General features: G+C 50.7%; 2 protein-coding genes across 2 annotated transcripts in view; both read left to right on the forward strand.

Moving 5' to 3' along the window:
• LOC132578311 (FAST kinase domain-containing protein 4-like) overlaps nucleotides 1-437 on the forward strand; it is a 52,529-nt gene extending 52,092 nt beyond the window's left edge. The window contains exon 8 of the mRNA XM_060248249.1: nucleotides 172-437. Within this exon, the coding sequence (XP_060104232.1) occupies nucleotides 172-437 (266 nt within the window). The remainder of the gene's footprint in view (nucleotides 1-171) is intronic.
• A 185-nt stretch (nucleotides 438-622) lies between these two features.
• The window catches only part of CDC25A (cell division cycle 25A), a 44,579-nt gene continuing 19,782 nt past the window's right edge, over nucleotides 623-25,419 (forward strand). Inside the window, exons 1-2 of the mRNA XM_060248250.1 lie at nucleotides 623-707; nucleotides 10,481-10,534. Coding sequence (XP_060104233.1) covers nucleotides 623-707; nucleotides 10,481-10,534 — 139 coding nt within the window. The remainder of the gene's footprint in view (nucleotides 708-10,480; nucleotides 10,535-25,419) is intronic.

Here is a 25,419-nt window from a genome sequence, read left to right on the forward strand (position 1 = left end):
CATGCAAAAAAACATCCGGAGAGCCACTCTTCCCCACCCCTGTCGGACCTGGGCGCTTCCCAGCCCGCGCCGCCGCAGCAGAAGAGGGGCCACGCCCACCCGCAGCCCCCTCCCCAAAGAGAGCAATGGGTTGGGCTTAAAGGTGCCACTTGACTCCTGCTTTGTTCCCAGGTCTGCGCTTCCCGCGAGCCCCGCCTCCTTCGCCCCCCCCCGAGCTGTCACTCACGCTCCCCTCGAGAAGAAGAGGCCCCGCCCCCTCCGCCCTTACCGGGGTCCGCGAAGGAGCCGCCGCCCGGCGAATGTCGCTGCCTGCCTTGCCCGTCCCCTGCGGCGAGCCCGGCCGGGAGGAGGAGGAGGAGGAGGGAAGGCCGAGGGAGGAGCGCGAGAAGCCGCCACCGCCTCAGGCCTCGCCCGCCGCACCCGAACCTGCTGGCTGAGGCGCCTTCGAATCCGGCCAATCGCCGGCCGGGGTCCTCAGCGACGCAGCCAATGGCAGCGAGCGCGGGAGGAGGGCGGGTGGGAGCGGGGTTGTGCGGCGCGCGCGGGGAGGGAGGAGGAGGAGCGCCGCGGCAGCTGGGGGGCGGGGCCACAGGGGAGAGGGGCGGGGCAAGGAGACGCGGCAATGCGGAGCAAAGCAAAAGACCCGGGAAATGCACGGTGGGGGGGTTGCACCGCGGCGCTGCGGATAATTCCAGCCGGGGTAGCGGGTAGAGAGCCGGTATGGTGCAATGGGGAAGAGCGTCGGGCTGCTTGCATCTGGGAGATCTGTGTTCGAATCCCCCACCCGTACCCTGGAAGCTCACTGGGTTGGTGTGAGGATAAAATGGAGAGCAGAACGACGTAAGCCGCCTTAGGTCCCCCAAGGAGAGAAAGGAGGGGTACAGCTGTAGTAAATGAACGCTGGGAAGTTATGGTTGCCGATCTCCAGGCGAGGGCAGGGGATTCCCTGGTTTGGAGGCCCCCCTCCCCCCGCTTCAGGGTCATCAGAAAGCAGGGGAGGAAAATGTCTGCTGGGCACTCCATGATTCCCTATGGAGACCGATTTCCATAGGGTATAATGGAGAATTGATCTGGGGAGGGGGCTGTTTTTTGAGGTAGAGGCACCAATTTTCAGCATAGCATCTCATTGCCTCTTCCCAAAATACCCTCCAATCTTCAGACGCATTGAACCTGGGGGTCCAATGCTATGAGCCCCCCAAAAAGGTGCCCGTCTTGCATGATTTCCAGCGGAGGGAAGGCATTGAAAAGGCACGCGGTCCCTTTAAATGTGATGGCCGGAACTCTCTTTGGAGTTCGATTGTGCTTGTCACACCCTGGCTCTTGGCTTCACCCCCAGTGGTTCCTGACTCCACCCCCAAAGTCCCCAGATATTTCTTGAATCAGACTTGGCAACCCTAAAGGGATGAGGCTTGGTGTGGCCTCTTAGAAACTACGTTTTCTAAATATGTGCTGAAGTCTGTATATTTATTTGTAATGAAACTCAGGACTCTGCAGTTAAAAGTCTTACACTCTGGCTAGTATACACCTTTGCCTGGGGGTTTGGGCCTATTCTAGGAGTGCGACAGAAATTATAATTTCCATTGTTCAACAGGAAATGGAATTTCAGGGCATCCAAATGAATGTGGTGCAGCGGCTAGAAGCCTGATGGGTGACCTTGTGCCAGTCACACTCTCTCTCAGCTTCACCTGCCCCACAGGATTGTGGTGTGGATAAAATTATCTATTTACTTATTCATACCCTTCCTTTCTCTTCAAAGGGGCTTACATCGTTCTCTCCTCTATTTCATCTTCCAAACAAACCTGTGAGGTAGGTTGAGCTGAGAGCTTGCAACCAGCCCCGGTCACATAGGAAGCTTCCATGGCACAATGAAGACTTGAATCTGGTCCCCCACATCCAACACTCTAACCCGGGGGTGTCAAACATGCAGCCCACGGGTTGTATCAGGCCCTCCAGCAACTGGCTGTCATCTGCTTCCTTCTCCCTCTCTCTTGCTTCCTTCTGCGTAACAGCTTGCTTTGCAAGGCTTGCTCAATCGCACAGGAGCTACAGAGAAAAGCCTCATTTTTCTTCATTGGCTGAGGCTCCTCCCTTGGGAAGGAAGGGGGGTGGAGCTTGTTTTTCCAGGCTCTCTCAATCGCGCAGCAGAGCTAATGAGCCAAGCCTCACTTCCTTCTGTTGGCTGAGACTCCTCCCCTTCCTGGGAAAGGAAGGAAAGAGCCAGCGCTTCCTTTGCCCAGTTCCTTGGATCCCATAGGAGAAATACCAAATAAGCAGCTTTATGACCAAAGAGTACTAACATTTTAAGCATGTTTTAAAAAATAATTTTTAAAAAGTATTTTAACTATTATCAGAGGAGCTTTGTAGAAAAAGCCCAGCAGGAACTCATTTTCTTATTAGGCCACAACCTCTGATCCCAATCCAGCCGGAACTGCGTTTTTGAAAAAAGCCCTATTATTGTAAGCTGCCTTGAACCACAAGGAAAAGCAGAGGGTGGGCAAATAGACAGACGCTCCGCTAAGCCACATGGTATGGTCTACTCAGAAGTAAATCCCATTCTATTGAGGAGGGGGGAAAGGGTTCTTAGGATTGCACTGTGAGACTGCCATCCTGTGTACACTTAGCAGTTTGGTTAGGGAAGAAGAGAGAATAATGGGGTGTGTTGGAAGCAGGCTTTCTCGCACTGGGTTAGGAAATACCTGGAGATTTGGATGTGTGTGTGTGTGGAGGGCAGGGATGGGGGAGGGGAAGCACTTCAAAGAGGTATAATGCCATGGACCTCACCTTCCAAAGCAGCCATTTTCTTCAGGTTAACTGACCTTTGTTGCCTGGAAATCAACTGTGATCCTGGGAACTCTCCAGCTACCACCTGGAGGTTGGCAACCCTGGTTAAATGTAAGTGAAGAGAGGATTGCTGGGGGGGCAGAGGGATGCCTTTATAATCATAATCCTTTAAAATTTTTGCATTATCTTCTCAATATTTTAAATGAATAGGCCCAGGGCAATTGGAAAAAAAATAGATTGGGTCCAATCCAGTTTGTGCTGTGTTTCTGCATGCATTGGGTTAGATCCAATTGGGTTTCCCCCAATTAAAAAGGGAGGCTGTTTTGTTAAGCTTGCCATGCCACAGGTCCAGATCCTCTGCTTTTTCAGGTTCATAAGCTGAGTCATAAGCTAGGCCCCTGCTGTTGATAGTTGCAAGGTAAGAAGAATCATGCCCAGTCTAGCTTCTCTGATCATGATTCTGCATCGAAGGGAAAACAGGCTGGAATTTTCCTTTCTGTGTAGCCTCTGGAAGCGCACCTGAATGTGTGCTATTCACCTGGGACTGGAAGGAAGGCCTACATGCTTTTCTCTTGAAGGCAGCTTTTCCTGCAGTTCCACTTTTGCATGCACTCGCCAGAGCAAAACTTGTCAACGAAGCAGTGTTTTCAAATGTGCCAAATTAGCTTCATATCTTCCAGGCAGAAACAGGGAATCACAGAGTTAGGAAGCAGCATAGAGGCCATAGAATCATAAGAGTTGGAAGGGACCTCCAGGGTCATCTAGTCCAACCCCCTGCACAAGGCAGGAAACTCACAAACACCTCCCCCTAAATTCACAGGATCCTCATTGCTGTCAGATGGCCATCTAGCCTCAGTTTAAAAACCTCCAAGGAAGGAGACGAAGAAGAAGATATTGGATTTATATCCCGCCCTCCACTCCGAAGAGTCTCAGAGCGGCTCACAATCTCCTTTCCCTTCCTCCCCCACAACAGACACCCTGTGAGGTGGGTGGGGCTGAGAGGGCTCTCACAGCAGCTGCCCTTTCAAGGACAACCTCTGCCAGAGCTATGGCTGACCCAAGGCCATGCTAGCAGGTGCAAGTGGAGGAGTGGGGAATCAAACCCGGTTCACCCAGATAAGAGTCCGCACACTTAACCACTACACCAAACTGGCTCTCGAAGGAGAACCCACTACCTCCGAGGAGGAAGCCTGTTAGATTCATAGAAGAGTTGGAAGGGACCTCCAGGGGCCATCTAGTCCAACCCCCTGCACAATGCAGGAAACTCACAAACACCTCCCCCTAAATTCACAGGATCCTCATTGCTGTCAGATGGCCATCCAGCCTCTGCTGAAAAACCTCCAAGGAAGGAGAGCCCACCACCTTCCATGGAAGCCTCTTCCACTGAGGAACTGCTCTGTCAGGAAGTTCTTCCTAATGTTGAGCAGGAAACTCTTTTGATTTAATTTCAACCCACTGGTTTCTGCTCCTACCTTCTGGGGCCACAGAAAACAATTCCACACCGTCCTCTATAGGACAGCCCATTTAGTCCACCTCCCCAAAAGCCTCTTTCCAGGCACAAAGCAGAGCCCGAGGCCTACTATGATGCAGCAAGCCATGCCTGGGCAAGAAGGAAGGGCCGCTGCTGGTTAGCCTTGAGTCACCTTTTATAAATACGGCAGCAGCTGATTAAATAAGGCTCTGGACACGCGATGCACAGCCCGGCCCCGAGGATATTCTGTGTCCTTTAGCCATTCGGCTGTTCAGCTGGCTTCTATCTGGAGATTAAGGGATTTGACTCTCTATTAAAACGGTTCTCCTCGCCTTGTCTCCAAATGGCGGGGACAAAGAGGTGTGCGTGTTTGCGTGTCCCCGTCTTGCGGCTCTCTCGCCCCCTGAAAACAGCAGGCACGATCGGCCCTTGATGTTCTTCCAGGGAATGCTTCCAAGACATCCTGACAGTTGCCATCTTTGTCCAAGATCTGCACACATTGGGCACAGAAGAAGAGAAACAGTCGCCAAGGACTTGGCGGGGGTGATGGGGAAAGAAGCAGGGCTGTAGGGAAGCGCAGGCCCCCAATCCTGGATAGAAGGAGATGATATTAGATTTATATCCCGCCCTCCACTCCAAATCTCAGAGCAGCTCACAGTCTCTTTTATCTTCCTCCCTCACCAACAGACACCCTGCGAGGTAAGTGAGGCTGAGAGAGCTCTCCTAGCAGCTGCCCTTCCAAGAACAGCTCTGCAACAGCTATGGCTGACCCAAGGCCATTCCAGCAGGTGCAAGTGGAGGAGTGGGAATCAAACCCGGTTCTCCCAGATAAGAGAGCTATGGCTGACCTAAGGCCATTCCAGCAGCTGCAAGTGGAGAAGTGGGGAATCAAAACCTGGTTCTCCCAGATAGAGAGCTCTGGATGACCCAAGGCCATTCCAGCAGCTGCAAGTAGAGGAGTGGGGAATCAAACCCGGTTCTCCCATATAAGAGACATGCCACTTAACCACTACACCCAACTGGCTCTCCTATTAGAGCTATGGCTGACCCAAGGCCATTCCAGCAGGTGCAAGTGGAGGAGTGGGGAATCAAACCCAGTTCTCCCAGATAAGAGTCCACGCACTTATCCACTGCACCAAACTGGCTCTCACAATAAGCGGTTCCTCCTATCTTTCACCATGCCGTTGGAGTCGAATGCTGAGTTCAAAGGATTTTACCTACCTGTGTCTATTAGAAGCCGACTTCCAGGCTGTGAAAAGACTTTGTGGGGACATTACTTAGACAGTATACTATTTGTGCACAGTTGCATTGTTTCCGGTTATTTCCTTATATTGCCCCTGGAGAACGTGGCTGCTGTGAGGCGTGGGCTCTATGCCATTGTACCATGCTGAGGCCCCTGCCCCCATACCGCACCCTCTTCCAGATCCACCCCCAGAGTCTCCAGGTATTTCCCAGCACAGACCTGGGAACCCTCGAGAAGGGGGCTGGAATGTTGGCAGGAAACACGGAGGGCTGAGTGGAGATCTGCCTCCGCAAGAGAGCAGTGAGTGCTCCTGATTGGCTCAGGGAAAGAGCGGACAGAGTGAGGGGTAGATAGATCCAAGTGGGCAGCCGTATTGGTCTGAAGTAGTGGAACAAAACAGGAGTGAAGGTGCACCTTTAAGGCCAACCGAGTTTTATTCAGAACGTAAGCTTTCGTGGGCTCTCTTAAGCACACTTCATCAGACGAGGAATCCAGTTTGGCTCTGCTTCCGGTAGAGTAGAGAGAACCCAGCTGTCTGGCTAGTCTCTGGTAATGAGCAGAACTGATGCTCTTTAGTCTGACTCTTGGGGAAGGGCAGGCTGGTGTGGATGAGAGAGAGAGAGTGCGCCTCCAACCAACCTAGATGCTAATTGGGGGAAAGCCTGTTTATGCTGGGAAGTATCAAAATTGAAAATACTCTCGAAAGTGATGTGCTTCAGCCAGTTTTCTCTTTTGTCTGTAAAGAAACAAACCTCCCTTGCGATTAATAGGGGAGGGACTGTGGCTCAGTGGTAGAGCATCTGCTTGGGAAGCAGAAGGTCCCACGTTCAATCCCCGGCATCTCCAACTGAAAAGGGTCCAGGCAAATAAGCGTGAAAAACCTCAGCTTGAGACCCTGGAGAGCCATGAATGGGGCTGTGGCTCAGTGGTAGAGCATCTGCTTGGTAAGCATAAGAACATAAGAGAAGCCATGTTGGATCAGGCCAACGGCCCATCAAGTCCAACACTCTGTGTCACACAGTGGCAAAAAATTTTATATACACACATACACTGTGGCTAATAGCCACTGATGGACCTGTGCTCCATATATTTATCTAAACCCTTATTGAAGGTGGCTATACTTGTGGCCACCACCACCTCCTGTGGCAGTGAATTCCACATGTTAATCACCCTTTGGGTGAAGAAGTACTTCCTTTTATCCGTTTTAACCTGTCTGCTCAGCAATTTCATCGAATGCCCACGAGTTCTTGTATTGTGAGAAAGGGAGAAAAGTACTTCTTTCTCTACTTTCTCCATCCCATGCATTATCTTGTAAACCTCAAAAGGTCAAGGTAAACCTCAAAAGCAGAAGGTCCCACGTTCAATCCCCAGCATCTCCAACTGAAAAGGGTCCAGGCAAATAGGTGTGAAAAACCTCAGCTTGAAACCCTGGAGAGCCGCTGCCAGTCTGAGAAGACAATACTGACTTTGATGGACCAAGAGTCTGATTCAGTATAAGGCAGCTTCATATGTTCATAAGGAACGAAGGCAACTTTAAGGGAGGGAGGGTGGCTCAGTGGTAGAGCATCTGCTTGGTAAGCAGAAGGTCCCACGTTCAATCCCCGGCATCTCCAACTGAAAAGGGTCCAGGCAAATAGGTGTGAAAAACCTCAGCTTGAAACCCTGGAGAGCTACTGCCAGTCTGAGAAGACAAGACTGACTTTGATGGACTCGGGATCTGATTCAGTATAAGGCAGCTTCATATGTTCATAATGCACAGTTCCTGCTTCAGTGGTGTCCCAGTTCTACCTCTGCACCACAAAACTGACCCCACAGCAGTGAACCCAAAGCCGAGTTCAGGGGTGGCCAAACTGCAGCTCAGGAACCACATGTGTCTCTTTCACACGTACTGTGTTGCTCTCAAACCCACCAGCCTATCGGTTGGCTTGGAGAAGCATTACCTCTTTAAATCATTTCTCCAAGCCAAGCTAGCCAGCAGCTTGGAGAATGCATTTAAAGCTAACGTTGCTTTCTTTCCAGCTCTCCCTCCCCATCTATTTGCCTGCCTGCCTTCCTTTCTTGCAGCTCTCAAACATCTGATGTTCATGTCTTGTGGCTCTCAAACATCTGACGTTTGTTCTACGTGGCTCTTACATTAAGCAAGTTTGGCCACCTCTGACCTAGACACTTGCTATCTTTAGAACACCTGGTAATAATAATTATCCTACAGCCTTACATGTAGAATAGCCTGGAGATCCTAAAACTGTCTGGCAGCCCAGAGTTCTAGCTCTGTTAGTGTTATGCACCGCTAGGTGGCGAGCTAGACTTGGTATCTGGGGGGAATGTTTATCATTAAAAATAACCGCAGTTTCCCCAAAAAATCATAGGAGGCTGTGTGGGTCCCCTCAGTTGACGGAAATGGTGTATCATAATGAGCTTGTCAGATCTTGGAAGCTAAGCAGAGCTAGGAATGGACAGTCCAGACCCTGGATTTCCTTGGTGATCTCCCATCCAAGTACTAAGCAGGGCTGACCCTGATTAGCTTGTGAAATCTGACAAGAGCAGGAACGCCTGTGCCGTCCAGGACAGGGCAAACGACATACAGAGGCAGTTTGGCATTGCTTATCTCCGCGTAGCGAATCTTGATGCCTTTGCTGGGCACTTGGAGGTCTTTGTGGCTCACGCAGCCAGGGGAGTAAATAATGTTGCACCACATGGCTAGAGATGCGAAGGCCCAGAAAAAAGCCGGGAAAATTCGGGGGGGGGGGGGGGGGGGGGACCTTTTTTTTTTCTGAAAAATTGGAAAAATTGAAAAAAGAAATAAAAGAAATTGATTATGGAATGTTTTATTTTAACAGGATGAATAAAATATTTTAAGACGAAGTGTTCACATATTTTCCACATCATTTCTAAAAAATAGGTGTGGTATCAGATTATTCTAATTTCTGTGCACTGAGGACAAGAAAGTCCTAGGTCATGCCCATTTGTGGAAACTTAGTCCTGCATTCCCTTCGAGACACTTCCCCCCTCTTCAATTCTCTTTATGAGAATGTTTTTTATTTTTATTTAATAGTGGAGAGGAAATATGAATAATGGTTACTTCTGGCTTTTTAAAAACTGTTTTGTGGAAGGGTTTTTTTTTTTGCCTATTCCACATAAACTAGTATACAGTTCAGGAGAGTGTTGCTCCGTTTGTTACAATTACAAATAAATATTACTTAAAAAGTAAATTCTGTTTGTAATCATTGTTGGGATACACTATATTTTTAATATGCTAGTTGTGATCATTTCATGCCAAGTAAAATTGTCCACGGTCCTAGTTTATGTTCCTAAAGAAACAGAAGGGCTTTCAATCTGGAAAAGAAAGAAGAAGCGCTAATGTAGCAGGTTTTTTTCAATTTTTCCAAAAATTTCCATTTTTTTCCCCAAGCTTCAAAATTTCCGGAAATTTTACATCTCTACGCATGGCACAGATTCCAGCAGGAAGCTCTGGCTAGCCTCGATGTGCCTCCAAAGAAGCCCTGTGTTCATAGGGAACACTTTCCCTCTGAAGAAAGGTTAAAACACTTGGGGGCTCTCTAGCTTAGAGAAACATCGACTGCGGGGTGACATGATAGAGGTTTACAAGATGATGCATGGGATGGAGAAAGCAGAGAAAGAAGTCCTTTTCTCCCTTTCCCACAATACAAGAACTCGTGGGCATTCAATGAAATTGCTGAGCAGTCAAGTTAAAACAGATAAAAGGAAGTACTTCTTCACCCAAAGGGTGCTTAACAGGTGGAATTCACTGCCACAGGAGGTGGCGGCGGCTACAAGCATAGCCAGCTTCAATAAGCATAAGCCAGCTTCAATATATATATTTAATTTTTTTGGCCACTCTGTGACACAGGGCGTTGGACTGGATGGGCCATTGGCCTGATCCAACATAGCTTCTCTTATATTCTTATGTGACACAGGGCGTTGGACTGGATGGGCCACTGGCCTTATCCAACATGGCTTCTCTTAAGAGTCCGCGCACTTAACCACTACACCAATCCTGAAACCATCACACAACTGTCTTCCACAAAACTAGTCCCTGGTGCCAAAGAGGCTGGGGACCGCTGCTGTACAGCCAGCTGAGTGCCAGGACAGCAGAATCGAGCCTGCGACCTTCTGCACACCAAGGAGATGTTCTGCCACTAAGCCACAGCCCTTCCCTGATGGGGACGGCTTTCTTGAATACCAACATCTGTGCCCTCCCTGCACTAAAAGAAATGACGCTGGGCAAACGGGGCTGCCTCGAGCCAAGGCTCCATTCTGCCCCTGATCACTTTCCGGCACCTGGGTTCCCTGAAGGATCTATCTCGTCAGCTACTAGAGCAGGGGTGTTGAGGGCCAGATCTGACATAAATGAGACTTTGTCGGGCCGAGCCATGCTGAGCTGGGCCATCTGTGTACCTATTTAAGATTAGGTAGCAGAGATATAAATTTAATTGTTTTTGTCTGTGTCCTTTATAAAGATTTTTTTAAACAAAAATCTTAAAGCGTTCTTAAAACATCAGCAGTCTTAAAAGGCGCTTTCTTTGTATCTCTCCTGTGCGATCCAGGGAACTGGGCAAAGAAAGCTCTGACTCTTTCCCCTCCTTCATCAGGGGACCAGGAGGGGGAAGAGCCTCAGCCAATAGAAGGAAGAGAGGCTCGACTCTCCAAGGGAGAAGTCTCAGCCAATGGAGAAAATAGAAACTTTGCTCAGTAGCTCTTGAGCAAGCCTGGCAAAGCAAGGTGTGATGCAGAAGGAAGCAAGAGAGAGGGAGAAGGAAGCAGATGACAGCCAGTTGCTCGGGGGCCTGATAGGTGCCCCCTGAGGGGCTGATTCGGCCCCTGGGCCACAAGTTTGACACCCCTGCACTAGAGAGTCCTCTGCCAGAGCGGCTCAGCAAGCATCAACTCCAGCTTCCTTCCAGGATTTGCCCGTCGTTTTGAAGCCTGCTCTTTAGCTGTCAGCGTGAGACCTGTTTTGTTTTCAGTTACCAAGAGAACACACTCGGAATTAGCAATTGATCTGAGGCAGCGTGGGACGGGTGAGACAGAGAGGCGCATGAGAGTTGGGAAATTCCTGGAGGTTTGTGGGTGGTATTTGAGGAGGCGAGAGCCTGACAAAGAGAGGGGGCTCAGAAGAAGGAGAAGGCTGTAGATTGATACCCTGCCCTTCTTTTCTGAATCAGAGTCTTAGAGTGGCTCACAATCTCCTATATCTTCTTGCCCCACAACAGACACCCTGTGAGGTAGGTGGGGCTGAGAGAGCTCTCCCAGTAGCTGCCCTTTCAAGGACAACTCCTGCGATAGCTATGGCTGACCTAAGGCCATTCCAGCAGCTGCAAGTGGAGGAGTGGGGAATCTCAGAGAGAGTGGCTCACAACCTCCTTTTCCTTCCTCCCCCACAACAGACACCCCGTGAGGTGGGTGGGGCTGAAAGGGCTCTCACAGCAGCTGCCCTTTCAAGGAAAACTCTGCGAGAGCTCTGGCTGACCCAAGGCATTCCAGCAGCTGCAAGTGGAGGAGTGGGGAATCAAACCCGGTTCTCCCAGATAAGAGTCCGCGCACTTCACCACTACACCAAACTGGCTCTCTATTAGAGCTCTGGCTGACCCAAGACCATTCCAGCAGCTGCAAGTGGAGGAGCGGGGAATCAAACCTGGTTCTCCCAGATAAGAGAGCTATGGCTGACCCAAGACCATTCCAGCAGCTGCAAGTGGAGGAGCGGGGAATCAAACCTGGTTCTCCCAGATAAGAGAGCTATGGCTGACCCAAGGCCATTCCAGCAGCTGCAAGTGGAGGAGTGGGGAACCAAACCCCATTCTCCCAGATAAGAGAGCTCTGGCTGACCCAAGACCATTCCAGCAGCTGCAAGTGGAGGAGCAGGGAATCAAACCTGGTTCTCCCAGATAAGAGAGCTATGGCTGACCCAAGGCCATTCCAGCAGCTGCAAGTGGAGGAGTGGGGAACCAAACCCCATTCTCCCAGATAAGAGAGCTCTGGCTGACCCAAGACCATTCCAGCAGCTGCAAGTGGAGGAGTAGGGAATCAAACCCAATTCTCCCAGATAAGAATCTGTGCACTTAACCGTTACACCAAACTGGCTGAAGGGACTCTGTATCACCAAACTGAAGGGATTCAATGCCATAAAATCCCCCCTCTGAAGCAGGCCTTGTCGCTGAGAAATCTGATCCCTCTCGTCCGGCCATCGAGTTGTATTTCCGGGAGATCTTCAGGCCCCACCTGGGGGTTGGTAATCCAGCCCAGCCTATGCTACTGCGAATTGGGTCCCAGCAGCCCCAGTCATTGGCAGGCAGGCAGTGCGGGGAAGGGCCGCCAGCCCTGGGGGACAGCAGCATTTAGAGAAGAGATTAATGAGATGGACCGATCAGAAGGCAGACGCAGTTTCCAGGAATATTGTGGTCATCTGTCGCATCCGAGTAAAAATAACTGGCCCATCTGTGCAAAGCGCATTACGGCGGAGGGAAAGGCTAGAGGGGGGCTGGTTCGGCTGCGAAGACAAAGGCCCAGAAGTCGAACGGCAGCGGTCGGCGGGGGTTATTTTTAAGTTGAAGGCAAAACCCAGGGCTTTGTGCCTACGGATTAGGCCCCGGTGGCTTCAGCTTGCCCACCCCACGCAGCTGTTCTGCACCATCTGAGCACCAGCTGTTGGAAGGAGGGGGCCAGGGGTTGGACTCTGGGGCAGAAGCCCACAGCTCAGGTTCACCAGGGGCCACAAAAGCCGACTGTAGCCAGTGAGCCCAGCTGGAGCACAGGGAGACTGGCTTGCTTGTGAGAAAATAGGCACTCATTACACGTGAGGCTGTCTAGAGGAGGCGTCCCCGACGTGGTGTGGGCCTCACCGAGTGCTTTCAGAAAGTGGGCGGGGCTGGGTAGAACTTTTGCCCACCAGGGATTCCAATTGGCTGTGCACATTAAAAAAACAGCGGAAAAGGCACCAGCGGGGGTGGAATTCTAACAGGAGCTCCTTTTGCATATTAGGCCACACCTCCCTGATGTAGCCAATCCTCCAAGAGCTTACAAAAAGGAGCCTTGTAAGCTCTCGGACGACTGGCTACATCAGGGGGTGTGTGGCCTAATATGCAAAGGAGCTCCTGCTAGAATTCCACCCCTGGGCACCAGTAGGGCTCTAGATATAACCTTGCTCCCTGATACTGTGTGGTTGGCTCCGCCCCTTGTGGCAGCCATTTTGTGACTGCGCCCACAGCCCTGTGCCAGAATTCCAAAAGTGCCCACGGCCTCAAAAAGACAAGGGACCCTGTTCTGGGGAGATAAAGGTCAAGGTAGTCCCCTGTGCAAGCACCAGTCGTTTCCGACTCCGGAGTGACGCTGCTTTCGCAACATTTTCATGACAGGCTTTCTTCTGGGGTGGAATTTGCTGATAGTTCAGGTCCCTGCCTGAAGGAGGGCTTTGTAAGACCGTCCCATCCTCTGGGAAGGGGTCTGCCGGGAGAGGAAGGCTGTTGGGTTTGGCCCTGGTTTGGAGCTGTCCAGAGAGATCAAGCTGGCTGCCAGTGGGCCACAGAAATTTGAACCGGAGGCCCCTTTGGACCGACACAGCAGTTTTCATCTGATGTTCTCCGTAGGGTTGCCAAGTTCAATTCAAGAAACATCTGTGGACTTTGGGGGTGGAGCCAGGAGACTTTGGAGGTGGAGCCATAAGCAAAGTTGTGGCAAGCACCATTGAACTCCCAAGAGAGTTCTGGCCATCACATTTAAAGGAACCCCACACCTTTTAAATGCCTTCCCGACATTAGAAATAATGAAGGATAGGGGCACCTTCTTTGGAGGGGTCATAGAATTGGACCCCACCGCCGTCCAATCTTTTTGAAACTTGGAGAGCATTTTGAGGAGAGGCATCAGATGCTATGCTGAAAATGTGATGCCTCTACCTCAAAAAAACAGCCCCTCCAGAGCCCCAGATACCCCCAGATCAATTCTCCATTATACCCTATAGGAATCGATCTCCATAGGGAATAATGAAGAGCCCAACAGACATTTCCCTTATTCCCCACGTTTCTCACGACTCTGAAGCGGGGGAGGGCCTGCTCCCACCTGGGGATTGGCATCTCCACTCACGAGTTGCTGAACTTCCAACTTCTTCAAAGTCACACAGAGCAACCAAAGGTTCAAGTTTACCTTTCCTATGCAAAGGACCTCTGAAAAGATTGTGCAATCAACGGAGGGTCTGGGCTGCTTTCACAGCCCCTGGGAGCAGACACGTTGTTCTGCCTGCTACTCCCCCTGCCCCCCTTCAGCCTTAAAGACACAGACACCCCATCCCAAGGGGAAGCCTTTCCCAGTGGAGTCTGAAGCCTCCGGAGGTGGAAAGGCACATGGCGGCTGTGGGGCGGGGCTACCCCTGCCGGCCAGCTGAATGGGAACGGAGAACCCCCACTGGGACCTGGGGATTGGCAAGCCTAGTTCTCCAACCGGTGAAGCCAAGAATTGTTGGCAGGAATTCCAGGAGGGGCACCCCTTAACCCAGCCCACCTCTGTGTCTTGCAGCTAGTAAGAGAGAAGCCCGCTGTCCTAAAAGACAAGAGAATTGCCACGCGTGATTCTTTGGAGCAGGGGTGAAAGGCACACAAGCCTCTGTGAAAAACCAGCCTCAGTTACAACAACGTATTTATCAGAAATTAATAGATTAAATAGGAAATTACAAACTAATAGTGAAATTAATCATAAACAGTGCAAATGCTTGTGTGCCTTTCATCCCTGCTCAAATTTTCCGTGATACTTGGTTGCCTTATACCACGGGTGGCAAACGGTAGCTCTCCAGATGTTTTTTTTGCCTACAACTCCCATCAGCCCCAGCCAGCATGGCCGATGGCTGGGGCTGATGGGAGTCGTAGGCAAAAAACATCTGGAGAGCTACTGTTGGCCACCCCTGCCTTATACACATTGGGGAGGGATGGTGGCTCAGTGGTAGAGCATCTGCTTGGTAAGCAGAAGGTCCCAGGTTCAATCTCTGGCATCTCCAACTCAAAAGGGTCCAGGCAAGTAGGCATGGAAAACCTCAACTGGAGACCCTGGAGAGCCGCTGCCAGTCTGAGTAGACAAGATTGACTTTGATGGACCGAGGGTCTGATTCAATAGAAGGCAGCTTCATATGTTCATATGTTCAGAAGGAATGAAGGCAACTTTAAGGGAGGAATGGTGGCTCAGTGGTAGAGAATCTGCTTGGGAAGCAGAAGGTCCCAGGTTCAATCCCCGGCATCTCCAACTCAAAAGAGTCCAGGCAAGTAGGCATGGAAAACCTCAGCTGGAGACCCTGGAGAGCCGCTGCCAGTCTGAGTAGGCAATACTGACTTTGATGGACCCAGGGTCTGATTCAGTAGATGGCAGCTTCATGATTCTTTGGGCAGAGAATTCCAAGCACCTGCTACCTTCACTCTGGACGCAGCAGCTGCCGTTTCAGGGCACCTGGAAAAGTGGGGCAGGTCAGCATCTGAGGCGGATGAGACAAAGAGGGAGGCGGGGCTCATGAGCCCCAGAGGGAGCCCCCAGGCCACGAAGCCCCCCCCCCCTTCCCAAACCTTAACCTCTGTGCCACGATTCTGCCTGGAAAGCCCCAAGAGGCAGACCTGGCCCAAGACCAAAACAGCTATCAGAGGCCTAACCAAATCCAGGGGGAGGGAGATTGAACGCCACGAGCCCTGAGATTAATAATAGATTAAAAACCGGGATGAGATGCCGCTCTCCCCTCTTGACCCTGCTGTCCTCAAGGCAACCCCAGAGCCCTCGCTAAGTCTGGGTTGCCCTCCTGCTGGGGACGGTGCTCCCAGGGCATGCAGCAGATTTCGCACAAATGCAGGCCTTTTTCTCTCAACCCCCCCCCCCCCCCGCGCAATGTAGTAATCTCGTTTTCACCGGGATTGACAACGGGGGATTTGGAGCCGGGGCAAACTGGGAAGCTCGACCACCACTGCGGACAATGGTGGGCAACAAGTACACTTGGGGGGAGGGGGAAGGTTGCGTTTAGATGCAGGAGGCCTGCCCCATTCCCTTCAGGGCAGCCCCAGAGCTTCTGCTGGGATATAGAAGGGCTCCGGGGTCTCCAAAGAGGGGCTCTTCGACTCTCGAAAGCTCCTTCTATCCTGGGAAATCTTGTTGCTTCCAAAGATGCACCTGGAGTGGAATTTTACCCCGCCTTTCTCTCTGAGTCTCAGAGCGCCTCAAAGTCTCCTTTCCTCCTTCTTCTCCCACAACAGACACCCTGAGAGGTGGGTGGGGCTGAGAGGACTGTCACAGCAGCTGCCCTTTCAAGGACAACCTCTTCCAGAGCTATGGCTGACCCAAGGCCATTCCAGCAGGTGCAAGTGGAGGAGTGGGGAATCAAACCCGGTTCTCCCAGATAAGAGTCCGCACACTTAACCACTACACCCAACTGGCTCTCTATTAGAGCTATGGCTGACCCAAAGCCATTCCAGTAGCTGCAAGTGTAGGAGTGGGGAATCAAACCCGGTTCTCTCAGATAAGAATCTGCACACTTAACCACTACACCAAACTGGCTCTCTATTAGAGCTATGGCTGACCCAAGGCCATTCCAGCAGGTGCAAGTGGAGGAGTGGGGAATCAAACCCGGTTCTCCCAGATAAGAGTCCGCACACTTAACCACTACACCCAACTGGCTCTCTATTAGAGCTATGGCTGACCCAAAGCCATTCCAGTAGCTGCAAGTGTAGGAGTGGGGAATCAAACCCGGTTCTCTCAGATAAGAATCTGCACACTTAACCACTACACCAAACTGGCTCTCTATTAGAGCGATGGCTGACCCAAGGCCATTCCAGCAGGTGCAAGTGCAGGAGTGGGGAATCAAACCTGGTTCTCCCAGATAAGAGTCTGCACACTTAACCGCGCACTTAACCACTACACCAAGCAGGCCTCAGATTCAGCAGGAGCTCACAAGAGAACAGCACCTGAAACTTTCTGACACCCCCCCTCCTCCCCACCTACCTTGACCATTGAATAGTAAGTGCAGCTGTATAACGATCTCTGGACTGGTTATCTGTAAGGAGGATTGGTTACCTCAGGGGTGTGTGGCCTAATAGGCAAAGGAGTTCCTGCTACAAAAAAAGCCCTGTATGTACAGATGTGAAAGTTGGACCAGAAGCTGACAGGACGAAAGTCAAATCCTTCGAAATATGGTGTTGGAGTAGCGTCACGGTTACTGTGGACTGCCAACAAGACAAATCAGTGCATTGCTCATCAAATAAAAGCCTAAACTCTCCCTGGAAGATAAAAGGACGCAACTGAGGAAACTCTACTTTGGTCACATTATGAGAAGAAAAGAATCCTTGGAAAAGACAAAATGCTCAGAAAAGTCAAAGGCTGCAGGAAAAGAGGAAGACCCAACAGGACACGGATAGACTCCATCAGGGAAGCCACAGGGGCCCTCAGCTTATAGAATCATAGAGTTAGAAGGGACCTTCAGGGTCCATCTAGTCCAACCCCCTGCACAATGCAGGAAACTCACAAACGCCTCCCCCTAAATTCACAGGATCTTCAATGCTGTCAGATGGCCATCTAGCCTCTGTTTAAAAACCTCCAAGGAAGGAGAGCCCACCACCTCCCGAGGAAGCCTATTCCACTGAGGAACTGCTCTAAGGGTCAGAAAGTTCTTCCTAACGTTGAGCTGGAAACTCTTCTGTTTTAATTTCAATCCATTGGTCCTGGTCCTGCCTTCTGGGGCCACAGAAAACAATTCCGCACCATCCTCTCTAATGACAGCTCTTCAAGTACTTGAAGATGGTGATCATATCACCTCTCAGCCACCTACTCTCCAGCTTGAAATACCTGAGCAAAGCTGTAAGAAAGAGGACACTTTGGATGACATTAATTCATACAGCTAGGCTTCCTTGTGGTCCAGTTTCGAATCAAACTGTTTTTCAGAATGACTTTTCCACTTTCAGAATGTCTCACCAGAATGACTTACATTTTCAGAATGACTCACCTAGGCAGGCTTCTATCTATCACACTTAACAGCCACTGAGAAACTGCTCTCTTCCCAAACGTCTGAATTCCTCCACTTCAAAGACGCCCTGAGCCACTTGTGGGAAGGGCGGGATATAAATCCCAAATAAATAAATAAATAAATAAATAAAGTCAGTTAAGCCAATGGGTGAGTCCATGACTCAATGGCAGAACATTTGCCAGTTTGGTGTAGGGGTTAAGTGTGCTGACTCTAATATGGGAGAAGTGGGTTTGGTCCCCCACTCCTCCACTCGCAGCTGCTGACATGGCCTTGGGTCAGCCATAACTCTCGCAAGAGTTGTTCTTGAAAGGGCAGCTTCTGGGAGAGCTCTCTCAGCCCCACCCACCTCAAAGGGTGCCTGTTGTGGGGGAGGAAGGTAAAGGTGATTGTAAGCCGCTCTGAAACTCTTCAGAGTGGAGGGCAGGATATAAATCCAATATCTTCATCTACCTCACAGGGTGTCTGTTGTGCGGGTGGAAGGTAAAGGGGATTGTGAGCCACTCTGAGACTCTTCGGAGTGGAGGGCGGGATATAAATCCAATATCTTCATCTACCTCACAGGGTGTCTGTTGTGGGGGGGGAGGAGAAGGTAAAGGGGATTGTGAGCCACTCTGAGACTCTTCGGAGCGGAGGGCGGGATATAAATCCAATATCATCATCTACCTCACAGGGTGTCTGTTGTGGGGGAGGAAGGTAAAGGAGATTGTAAGCCGCTCTGAGACTCTTCGGAGTGGAGGGCGGGATATAAATCCAATATCTTCATCTACCTCACAGGGTGTCTGTTGTGGGGGGGGGGGGAAGGTAAAGGGGATTGTGAGCCGCTCTGAGACTCTTCGGAGTGGAGGGCGGGATATAAATCCAATATCATCATCTACCTCACAGGGTGTCTGTTGTGGGGGAGGAAGGTAAAGGAGATTGCGAGACGCTCTGAGACTCTTCGGAGTGGAGGGCGGGATATAAATCCAATATGGTCATCTACCTCACAGGGTGTTTCTTGTGGGGGAAGAAGGGAAAGGAGATTGTGAGCCGCTCTGAGACTCTTCGAAGTGGATGGAGGGATATAAATCCAATATCTTCATCTACCTCACAGGGGTGTCTGTTGTGAGGGAGGAAGGGAAAGGAGATTGTGAGCCCCTCTGAGACTCTTTGGAGTGGAGGGCGGGATATAAATCCAATATCATCATCTACCTCACAGGGTGTCTGTTGTGGGGGAGGAAGGTAAAGGAGATTGTGAGCCGCTCTGAGACTCTTCGGAGTGGAGGGCGGGATATAAATCCAATATCATCATCTACCTCACAGAGTGTCTGTTGGGGGAGGAAGATAAAGGAGATTGTAAGCCGCTCTGAGACTCTTCGGAGTGGAGGGCGGGATATAAATCCAATATCTTCATCTACCTCACAGGGTGTCTGTTGTGGGGGGGGGGAGGTAAAGGGGATTGTGAGCCGCTCTGAGACTCTTCGGAGTGGAGGGCGGGATATAAATCCAATATCATCATCTAGCTCACAGGGTGTCTGTTGTGGGGGAGGAAGGTAAAGGAGATTGTGAGCCGCTCTGAGACTCTTCGGAGTGGAGGGCGGGATATAAATCCAATATGGTCATCTACCTCACAGGGTGTTTCTTGTGGGGGAAGAAGGTAAAGGAGATTGTGAGCCGCTCTGAGACTCCTCGAAGTGGATGGTGGGATATAAATCCAATATCTTCATCTACCTCACAGGGTGTCTGTTGTGGGGGGGAGGAAGGGAAAGGAGGTTGTGAGCCGCTCTGAGACTCTTCGGAGTGGAGGGCGGGATATAAATCCAATATCATCATCTAGTTCACAGGGTGTCTGTTGTGGGGGAGGAAGGTAAAGGAGATTGTGAGCCGCTCTGAGACTCTTCTGAGTGGAGGGCGGGATATAAATCCAATATCATCATCTACCTCACAGGGTGTCTGTTGTGGGGGAGGAAGGTAAAGGAGATTGCGAGACGCTCTGAGACTCTTCGGAGTGGAGGGCGGGATATAAATCCAATATGGTCATCTACCTCACAGGGTGTTTCTTGTGGGGGAAGAAGGGAAAGGAGATTGTGAGCCGCTCTGAGACTCTTCGAAGTGGATGGAGGGATATAAATCCAATATCTTCATCTACCTCACAGGGGTGTCTGTTGTGAGGGAGGAAGGGAAAGGAGATTGTGAGCCCCTCTGAGACTCTTTGGAGTGGAGGGCGGGATATAAATCCAATATCATCATCTACCTCACAGGGTGTCTGTTGTGGGGGAGGAAGGTAAAGGAGATTGTGAGCCGCTCTGAGACTCTTCGGAGTGGAGGGCGGGATATAAATCCAATATCATCATCTACCTCACAGAGTGTCTGTTGGGGGAGGAAGATAAAGGAGATTGTAAGCCGCTCTGAGACTCTTCGGAGTGGAGGGCGGGATATAAATCCAATATCTTCATCTACCTCACAGGGTGTCTGTTGTGGGGGGGGGGGGAGGTAAAGGGGATTGTGAGCCGCTCTGAGACTCTTCGGAGTGGAGGGCGGGATATAAATCCAATATCATCATCTAGCTCACAGGGTGTCTGTTGTGGGGGAGGAAGGTAAAGGAGATTGTGAGCCGCTCTGAGACTCTTCGGAGTGGAGGGCGGGATATAAATCCAATATGGTCATCTACCTCACAGGGTGTTTCTTGTGGGGGAAGAAGGTAAAGGAGATTGTGAGCCGCTCTGAGACTCCTCGAAGTGGATGGTGGGATATAAATCCAATATCTTCATCTACCTCACAGGGTGTCTGTTGTGGGGGGGAGGAAGGGAAAGGAGGTTGTGAGCCGCTCTGAGACTCTTCGGAGTGGAGGGCGGGATATAAATCCAATATCATCATCTAGTTCACAGGGTGTCTGTTGTGGGGGAGGAAGGTAAAGGAGATTGTGAGCCGCTCTGAGACTCTTCGGAGTGGAGGGCGGGATATAAATCCAATATGGTCATCTACCTCACAGGGTGTTTCTTGTGGGGGAAGAAGGTAAAGGAGATTGTGAGCCGCTCTGAGACTCCTCGAAGTGGATGGTGGGATATAAATCCAATATCTTCATCTACCTCACAGGGTGTCTGTTGTGGGGGGGAGGAAGGGAAAGGAGGTTGTGAGCCGCTCTGAGACTCTTCGGAGTGGAGGGCGGGATATAAATCCAATATCATCATCTAGTTCACAGGGTGTCTGTTGTGGGGGAGGAAGGTAAAGGAGATTGTGAGCCGCTCTGAGACTCTTCTGAGTGGAGGGCGGGATATAAATCCAATATCATCATCTACCTCACAGGGTGTCTGTTGTGGGGGAGGAAGGTAAAGGAGATTGCGAGACGCTCTGAGACTCTTCGGAGTGGAGGGCGGGATATAAATCCAATATGGTCATCTACCTCACAGGGTGTTTCTTGTGGGGGAAGAAGGGAAAGGAGATTGTGAGCCGCTCTGAGACTCTTCGAAGTGGATGGAGGGATATAAATCCAATATCTTCATCTACCTCACAGGGGTGTCTGTTGTGAGGGAGGAAGGGAAAGGAGATTGTGAGCCCCTCTGAGACTCTTTGGAGTGGAGGGCGGGATATAAATCCAATATCATCATCTACCTCACAGGGTGTCTGTTGTGGGGGAGGAAGGTAAAGGAGATTGTGAGCCGCTCTGAGACTCTTCGGAGTGGAGGGCGGGATATAAATCCAATATCATCATCTACCTCACAGAGTGTCTGTTGGGGGAGGAAGATAAAGGAGATTGTAAGCCGCTCTGAGACTCTTCGGAGTGGAGGGCGGGATATAAATCCAATATCTTCATCTACCTCACAGGGTGTCTGTTGTGGGGGGGGGGAGGTAAAGGGGATTGTGAGCCGCTCTGAGACTCTTCGGAGTGGAGGGCGGGATATAAATCCAATATCATCATCTAGCTCACAGGGTGTCTGTTGTGGGGGAGGAAGGTAAAGGAGATTGTGAGCCGCTCTGAGACTCTTCGGAGTGGAGGGCGGGATATAAATCCAATATGGTCATCTACCTCACAGGGTGTTTCTTGTGGGGGAAGAAGGTAAAGGAGATTGTGAGCCGCTCTGAGACTCCTCGAAGTGGATGGTGGGATATAAATCCAATATCTTCATCTACCTCACAGGGTGTCTGTTGTGGGGGGGAGGAAGGGAAAGGAGGTTGTGAGCCGCTCTGAGACTCTTCGGAGTGGAGGGCGGGATATAAATCCAATATCATCATCTAGTTCACAGGGTGTCTGTTGTGGGGGAGGAAGGTAAAGGAGATTGTGAGCCGCTCTGAGACTCTTCTGAGTGGAGGGCGGGATATAAATCCAATATGGTCATCTACCTCACAGGGTGTTTGTTGTGGGGGAAGAAGGTAAAGGAGATTGTGAGCTGCTCTGAGACTCTTCGAAGTGGATGGTGGGATATAAATCCAATATCTTCATCTACCTCACAGGGTGTCTGTTGTGGGGAGGAGGAAGGGAAAGGAGGTTGTGAGCCGCTCTGAGACTCTTCGGAGTGGAGGGCGGGATATAAATCCAATATCTTCCTCTACCTCACAGGGGTGTCTGTTGTGGTGGAGGAAGGGAAAGGAGATTGTGAGCCCCTCTGAGACTCTTCGGAGTGGAGGGCGGGATATAAATCCAATATCATCATCTACCTCACAGGGTGTCTGTTGTGGGGGAGGAAGGTAAAGGAGATTGTGAGCCGCTCTGAGACTCTTCGGAGTGGAGGGCGGGATATAAATCCAATATCATCATCTACCTCACAGAGTGTCTGTTGGGGGAGGAAGATAAAGGAGATTGTAAGCCGCTCTGAGACTCTTCGGAGTGGAGGACGGGATATAAATCCAATATCTTCATCTACCTCACAGGCTGTCTGTTGTGGGGGGGGGAGGTAAAGGGGATTGTGAGCCGCTCTGAGACTCTTCGGAGTGGAGGGCGGGATATAAATCCAATATCATCATCTAGCTCACAGGGTGTCTGTTGTGGGGGAGGAAGGTAAAGGAGATTGTGAGCCGCTCTGAGACTCTTCGGAGTGGAGGGCGGGATATAAATCCAATATGGTCATCTACCTCACAGGGTGTTTGTTCTCGGGGAAGAAAGTAAAGGAGATTGTGAGCCGCTCTGAGACTCTTCGAAGTGGATGGGGGGATATAAATCCAATATCTTCATCTACCTCACAGGGTGTCTGTTGTAGGGGGTAGGAAGGGAAAGGAGGTTGTGAGCCGCTCTGAGACTCTTCGGAGTGGAGGGCGGGATATAAATCCAATATCAAAAACAGTTGCATCTACAAAATTAGCACAGCACAGCCCAGCACAGCAAAGTCCAGCAAACAGCATAACAAAATAAAGGTGGTTTTTAAACGCATCGTATTGTCCCTGATCTATACTTGATCTGCCTAAGAGAATGACTTACTTTGTCTTACTGCCTGGAGCCTCCCAGGCAGGAGCCCACAGGCAAGCAGCCTCCCTTCCCGAGCGCCTGCTGCAAACTGAGAAACTCTTCCTGCCTAGCACATGGCAAGAACAACAGCCCTTCCTGCCTCTCTAGGAGACTTTCCCCCTAGCGTTGTTGGTTTGGCTCTGGAAGGGAGGGGGGGAGTGAGGGGAAGGCTACAAAGCCTGCTGAATGGATTTACTGATCCCTGCCTTTTTGGATGAAGCACCAACACTCTCAGATGGCGTTTCTCCACATAGCTCACAGGGTGTCTGTTGTGGGGGAGGAAGGTAAAGGAGATTGTGAGCCGCTCTGAGACTCTTCGGAGTGGAGGGCGGGATATAAATCCAATATGGTCATCTACCTCACAGGGTGTTTGTTCTGGGGGAAGAAGGTAAAGGAGATTGTGAGCCGCTCTGAGACTCTTCGAAGTGGATGGGGGGATATAAATCCAATATCTTCATCTACCTCACAGGGTGTCTGTTGTGGGGGGGGGAGGTAAAGGGGATTGTGAGCCGCTCTGAGACTCTTCGGAGTGGAGGGCGGGATATAAATCCAATATCATCATCTAGCTCACAGGGTGTCTGTTGTGGGGGAGGAAGGTAAAGGAGATTGTGAGCCGCTCTGAGACTCTTCGGAGTGGAGGGCGGGATATAAATCCAATATGGTCATCTACCTCACAGGGTGTTTGTTCTGGGGGAAGAAGGTAAAGGAGATTGTGAGCCGCTCTGAGACTCTTCGAAGTGGATGGGGGGATATAAATCCAATATCTTCATCTACCTCACAGGGTGTCTGTTGTGGGGGGTAGGAAGGGAAAGGAGGTTGTGAGCCGCTCTGAGACTCTTCGGAGTGGAGGGCAGGATATAAATCCAATATCTTCATCTACCTCACAGGGTGTCTGTTGTGGGGGGGAGGAAGGGAAAGGAGGTTGTGAGCCGCTCTGAGACTCTTCGGAGTGGAGGGCGGGATATAAATCCAATATCTTCATCTACCTCACAGGGTGTCTGTTGTGGGGGGAAGGAAGGGAAAGGAGGTTGTGAGCCGCTCTTAGACTCTTTGGAGTGGAGGGCGGGATATAAATCCAATATCATCATCTAGCTCACAGGGTGTCTGTTGGGGGGGGGAGGAAGGGAAAGGAGGTTGTGAGCCGCTCTGAGACTCTTCGGAGTGGAGGGCGGGATATAAATCCAATATGGTCATCTACCTCACCGGGTGTTTGTTCTGGAGGAAGAAGGTAAAGGAGATTGTGAGCCGCTCTGAGACTCTTCGAAGTGGATGGTGGGATATAAATCCAATATCTTCATCTACCTCACAGGGTGTCTGTTGTGGGGGGGAGGAAGGAAAAGGAGGTTGTGAGCCGCTCTGAGACTGTTCAGAGTGGAGGGTGGGATATAAATCCAATATCATAATCTTCTATGGATGTAGAAGCCAAGTATGCAGAGACTGAAAAAAAAACTACGTAGCACGTCAGGTGCCTCGGAGAGATTTAATTGATCCATTTACAGGCAGGGGCTGTGGAAACAGATCACAAGCCCCATCAAGTTTTATTTAGCAAATTATCAAATTGTCTGTGCATGACAGACCCAAAGGAGGAGGATGAAGTGACTCAAGGATGAATCAGCTGAGACCACATTTTTGATCTCCACTGATGCATAAAATAAAAGCTTATGTGGAATTGATCATCAGTTCACTTCCGATGACAAGCATTTAAAAATTGCAACGTACTAAAGAAGAAACATAAGAGAAGCCCTGTTGGATCAGGCCAGTGGCCCCTCCAGTCCAACACTCTGTGTCACATAATAACATAAGAGAAACCCTGTTGGATCAGGCCAGTGGCCCCTCCAGTCCAACACTCTGTGTCACATAAGAACATAAGAGAAGCCCTGTTGGATCAGGCCAGTGGCCCCTCCAGTCCAACACTCTGTGTCACATAAGAACATAAGAACAGGAGAGCCAGTTTGGTGTAGTGGTTAAGTGTGCGGACTCTTATCAATCTCCTTTACCTTCCTCCCCCACAACAGACACCCTGTGAGCTAGATGATGATATTGGATTTATATCCCGCCCTCCACTCCGAAGAGTCTCAGAGCGGCTCACAATCCCCTTTACCTCCCTCCCTCACAACAGACACCCTGTGAGGTGGGTGGGGCTGGAGAGGGCTCTCACAGCAGCTGCCCTTTCAAGGACAACCTCTGCCAGAGCTATGGCTGACCCAAGGCCATGCCAGCAGGTGCAAGTGGAGGAGTGGGGAATCAAACCCGGTTCTCCCAGATAAGAGTCCGCACACTTAACCACTACACCAAACTGGCTCTCCTGTTCTTATGTTCTTATGTGACACAGAGTGTTGGACTGGAGGGGCCACTGGCCTGATCCAACAGGGCTTCTCTTATGTTCTTATGTGACACAGAGTGTTGGACTGGAGGGGCCACTGGCCTGATCCAACAGGGTTTCTCTTATGTTATTACGTGACACAGAGTGTTGGACTGGAGGGGCCACTGGCCTGATCCAACAGGGCTTCTCTTAT

This window comes from Heteronotia binoei, chromosome 10 (assembly GCF_032191835.1).
Source record: "Heteronotia binoei isolate CCM8104 ecotype False Entrance Well chromosome 10, APGP_CSIRO_Hbin_v1, whole genome shotgun sequence".
Classification (NCBI taxonomy): Eukaryota; Metazoa; Chordata; class Lepidosauria; order Squamata; family Gekkonidae; genus Heteronotia; species Heteronotia binoei.